At 55.9% G+C, this 4899-nt stretch overlaps 1 protein-coding gene across 1 annotated transcript; it reads right to left on the bottom strand.

The window, feature by feature from the left end:
• Window positions 1–345: 345 nt before the first annotated feature.
• On the bottom strand, window positions 346–1877 carry LOC136478549 (auxin-responsive protein IAA14-like). Its single transcript, XM_066477004.1, has 3 exons — window positions 1547–1877; window positions 1149–1454; window positions 346–1049 (listed from the first exon to the last, which is right to left on the bottom strand). Exons 1-3 carry the CDS (start codon window positions 1723–1725, stop codon window positions 992–994), a joined length of 543 nt encoding a protein of 180 aa, XP_066333101.1. The 5' UTR covers window positions 1726–1877; the 3' UTR covers window positions 346–991.
• Between the last annotated feature and the right edge of the window lie 3022 nt (window positions 1878–4899).

Consider the following 4899-nt stretch of genomic DNA (forward strand, 5'->3'; position numbering starts at 1 on the left):
CATTCGCAATGTGATGTCTTCCGCTATGGCTTTTCTCTCATGAATTTCAACTGCCCCCACTGGAGATTGGAGAACGATGTGCCTTAGAAACGAAAAGACACGAAGAGACAGTCGGCCTGTTCGCTGGTTGTTTTCTGGGCTGGCTGGTACTGGTTTGGTGTGAGAGGAAAACACTGTTGGCTGGCTGGTTTGGGCTAGTTGAAACCAACAAGTGAACAGGCTGAGTGAGAAAAGCAGCAGCTTTATCAGACAAAACAGTTGCCAAACTAGTAGTGGTATTTTCATTGTGACTTTTATAGTGTCAGGAGATACCGAAAGTAAAAGGATGTTGACACAAGTTCGAAGTCGAATTTGAAATTTCCCTCTCTTTTCCTCCATACATTTTCTCAAACTTGCTCACTCAGGTCTAGGGGTGGAGCTGGAGCTAACCGGAGGAGATGCGCTTGCCTCGTTGGTGCAATGATTTTTAACATGGAGTGTATAAAATGGTGAAAATTTAGCTCTAATAATCACATAATTCTTTTTTGCGCGCGAGCGCGACTGCACCCCCTATAATGAATTAATATCCATCCACCCAGGGCACATACAAAAGGGAAACTCAAAATTACAAATGAAAAGCTACAACTTATGTGCACACAGTACAAATCCTAGGTAGCTCTTGAATCGTCACCTCCATCTCCATGGTGTGTATGGGCCGGGCTGCCTGGCCGTAGAACACGACGACGCGTGCATGCATGGGCTGGCGGCTTGCCGCGCCCTCCTCCCCATGCAGGTATACCCAACGCCTTCAATTCCATGTCTGTAGAGCACCATGCGTATCCATCGAGTGATCGTAGTGTTCTGCAAGAGAGAATAAGCTGAAACAAGCTGAAAGTAGTACAGCCGAACACCCTGCAAAATCCTATCTTCTCTCTAGCTCTCATGCATGAGTTCGACCATAGCTGGTCCTCCATGCATGCATCCAACAGGTTCTCGCATCCTCGTTGCTGGGTTATCTTGCTTCGGAGCCCCTCATGATTCTCAGCTTCTTGCAAGAACAGATGAACATCCTGCAAAATCCACAGAAAGGTCAGGTGTTGTTCCTCCGATCCTTTATATTGGACCCGTACGTGATCCAATTAATGGATGGATTAGATGTTGGTACTTACTCCCAGGGCACGTCGCCGGCGAGCATGAGGTCGCCGTCCTTGTCCTCGTAGGCGATGGCGAACTGACAGCCGCCGTCGGCCGAGGAGGAGGAGAAGCAGCCGAAGAGCGCGTCCAGCGCGTCCCTCAGCTCCCGGTAGCCGCCGTAGGTCCGCAGGTCCACCTTCCGGAGGAAGGGCGCCCCGTCCATGCTGACCTTCACGTACAAGCCTCCCTGCTCGCCGCCCTTGGTCCTCCTCGCCTCCGCCGCCGCGTGGAACGCGTTCTTCCGGTACGCTCTCACCGGCGGCCACCCCACCACCTGAACCCTGCGGCGTTCACACGGACACAGCGTCAGCTCGGTCGGCTGCTAGCTGCTAGCTGCAGCTAACGAAAGCGCATGCGTGTGCTGGCGACTTACTTGGAGGCCGGTGCGGCGTCGTCATGGTCGTCCGTCACGGAAGCCTCGCTCTTCACCACCGACGACGACGGTCGTTTCGCCGCCGCCGACGCCAGCGGCTTCCTCGCCGGCTGCAAGACGGTGACGTCGCTGTTGCTCCCGGGTGGGCCAAGACGCAGCTCCGCGTCGATCATCTCCATGGCCGGCGCCGATCGATCACAGATAAAATGCTCGCTGGTGGATGCACCGACGACGAACTCGCCGAGACGCACGAGACGAGACGAGAGACGACGACAAGCAGAGAACAGCTAGCGTGAGAATGCTTGGCTTGCACTGCTCGTCGTCGTTCGGTTGCGTGCCTTGGAGGCTCGCATATATAGAGGCGGTTGCCACTTGCCAGTAGCAGTTGCGTGCACTAGTCTAGCCTTCCGCCCGCAGCTCGTGCCAGCCATGACACGTCGCCAAGCCACCTATGGCAGGTGGGTCCCTGCGAGGGGGAACACGGAGGCCGGGTGGGTTTGCGGCCGGGGCCCAGCCGACAGGTGGGGCCTGGGAGGTGGACCAGCAGGTCGGGGGCTAGATTCCTTGCGATGCCCGTCGCCTCTGGGCGGCAGGCGCATGTGGGTGTGGGGTGCGGGGCCCGGGTGTCGGTGGGCCAGGGCATGGCATGGCGCTGCTGCTGCCACCGTGCGGGGCTCACACGTGTGGCGGCTCGGCCAGTCTGTTCGGTTGGCTGGTTCGTATCGTTGCTGGTTCGTGAAGAAGTACTGTTGGCTGATTTGTGTGAGAGAAAAATATTGTTTCGACTAAAAATTTACAATCATTTATGATAAGCCACAGCCAAACAAACATGTTGCTGGTCTCGCTTGGATGGATCATGGACGGATGGGGCTGGCCGTGGGCCGTGGGCGCATCGCATGCAGGCGCCAGCCAGCTCATGGGCCACGTCGGCGGCGCGTCCTCCGGTACCGCCGTATGCGTAAACGACGGATGATGGCCTGATGGGGTACTGGTCTCTGGTCATGCTCATGCATACGCGTAGAGAGCTAGCGACGTCACGGTAGTGGTACCGTAGATTCCCGGCACTCATGCAGAAGAGTTGCAGAGCCAGTCTGGAGACTTTAAACCTGGTGTTGTTGCAAATTTGCAATTGCAACTGATTTCTGTTAAACATTCCGTTCGCTTGTTGGTTTCAGCTAGCCCAAACCAGCTAATCAACAGTGTTTTTCTCTCACAACAAACCAGCCCCAGCCAGCCCAAACCAGCACAGAAACCAACCAGCGAACAGGCCGAAAATCCGAAATATAAGCATGTTACGTGGTAATAAATGCTTCTTAATTTAGTAGAACGTGCAGCAGGTTAGTAGCAATCGTGTTCAAACAAGCTCTGGTAATAAAAAGAAAAGGAGGCAACGACGATGAACAAAAAGCAAAACAAAACAAAACAAAGCTTGATCATCAGGACATTATTAAATATTTGGAAAAGAAAGAGTTCAAGACAACGATAAAAAGCTAATTAAGTGTATATTTATTTCCATTTGGTACGATTTATTCCAACGAGGCACTTATCACATCCCGAATACTGGCATTTGATTCAGTTGGAGATTGCTCCTGCGTAATCAGACTACTACACTCCGGCCGGCAGCGTGTACGCCAGCTGATTGTGCTGCGAGGAACAAAATCATCGTATATTCCGGCCGGGAACCAAGCAAATCATCAATTATAAACCGAGCAGGCGACGCATCTCGGAACCGGGCACAAAATACACACGCAACGCAAGCAACGTTGCGGCAGCATCGCTCCTCGTATCTCGCCCATATGCCCGCGGACTGAGCAGCAATAGACGGCGGATCGATACGGCCACGCCACGCGAGTCGCGAGAGATGCGAGATGCCGATCGACGGGGCCGGGGAATAACATGCGCTAGCTTAGCTGCTGCAATGGCTGCATGCACGGGCACGGCCATGCATGGCATGGCCCAACGGCGAGAGCATGCACCAACCAACCAAGCAACCGCACGCAAAGAGAAATCATGCAACGCACGCGCGCGCGCACACGCACATGCATGTCGCGGGCTCGGTATAGGATAAATGAGCTAGCATATACCAAACCAATTAAGCAATAAGCCCAGCCCGAAGCAACGATGACGCCGGCGACGCATGCAATGCAATGCAAGCGCACCGGCAGCGGCAGCGGAAGGAGTACCGGACCAGACATGCTTTCGATCGCTGCCCGGCCGGTTGGTGCCTCTGTCCCCTCTTGACAAGGAACCAACACGCGCGCGCGCGCATCCATCCCCCCGGGCTGTCCCTGTCCTCTCCCCCTCGTGTCGTCGTTGCCGTGCCATCCATGCAAATCCTCCCGCTGTGCGTGGCCACACACCGCACAGCGATCTGGCCATAATGGCGGTCGTCGCATTGCTAGTAGGTGCGCCGCCGCCGCAGCACAGCGCCGGGAATGGGCGAACTCGCTGTCAGCCTGTCACTCCCGCACGCACACGCACACGCCCCAGTCGTCGACGACCTGTTGCATGCATTGCATTGTGGCGAGTGGCGACGTTAGTTTGATTGTTCGTTCGGTCGGTGCGTGTGTGGGTCTCTCTCGATCGGCAGGCAGCAGCCAGGCGTGTGCAGCGGCAGCCGGCAGTGTGCATGAGAGGGATAGATGCCTGCAACTGCAATGCATATGCCGTGCGTGCGACCTGTCCATCGCGCGCGCCAGCGCCACGGTCGATTGCGAGAGGATCGGAAGGTGGGGTTCCCTACCGGCACGGCATCGTGTGTGCGGAGATTATTGTGCCGATATGATCCATGGAGTCGCTAGCTAGCTGCAGTAGCGTGCTCGCCGGATCGGCCGGGGTATAATGCGATGGGCAACTTGCGATCGATTAATGCACAGCAGGACAGTGCGTGCAACTTGGAGGAGAAAATGGGAATTTTGCCTCCTCGTAAGTGGGTTTCGCTACTTTACCATCCTATAAATGGGATTCGCTGCTTTGCTATTATGAAACGCGGACATACGCTAGAATGTCATTTAGTGCTGCTGTCCAGGTTTTATTCCAAAGTTACCATTGCCCTCCTCTCGCTATGCTGCTGGACGCCCGCTGCAGCCATGGCTGTCATTCGGTGGCGCAGCAAGCTCCCTCCTCCTTTCCTTCTCCGTCCGAGCCAAGTAGCCCATCGCCGTGTGATCACAGAATGCCGTCTCTCTGACTGACCCCGTCGCGGAGCACCTCTGCCGCACGGCGCCGCCGACTTGCATGCGACCGGGTCGCGTGCGCGCGCAGCCAGGAGCCTCGGTCCACCTCCGACGGAGCCGAGATCACCCACGAGTCCGCCTCCGCCCCTGGGTGCTTCCCCGTCACTTCGTCGTTGC

The sequence above is a fragment of the Miscanthus floridulus genome, chromosome 1 (genome assembly GCF_019320115.1).
Source record: "Miscanthus floridulus cultivar M001 chromosome 1, ASM1932011v1, whole genome shotgun sequence".
Lineage (NCBI taxonomy): Eukaryota > Viridiplantae > Streptophyta > Magnoliopsida > Poales > Poaceae > Miscanthus > Miscanthus floridulus.

Bases quoted from the DNA above. Each gene is read 5' to 3' on its own strand.
- LOC136478549 (XM_066477004.1), bottom strand. From the start codon at position 1,725: ATGGAGATGATCGACGCGGAGCTGCGTCTTGGCCCACCCGGGAGCAAC. The intron at 1,455-1,546 runs GTAAGTCGCCAG...TGAACGCCGCAG, and splicing joins GACGCCGCACCGGCCTCCAA to GGTTCAGGTGGTGGGGTGGC. The intron at 1,050-1,148 runs GTAAGTACCAAC...TGGATTTTGCAG, and splicing joins GCCGGCGACGTGCCCTGGGA to GATGTTCATCTGTTCTTGCA.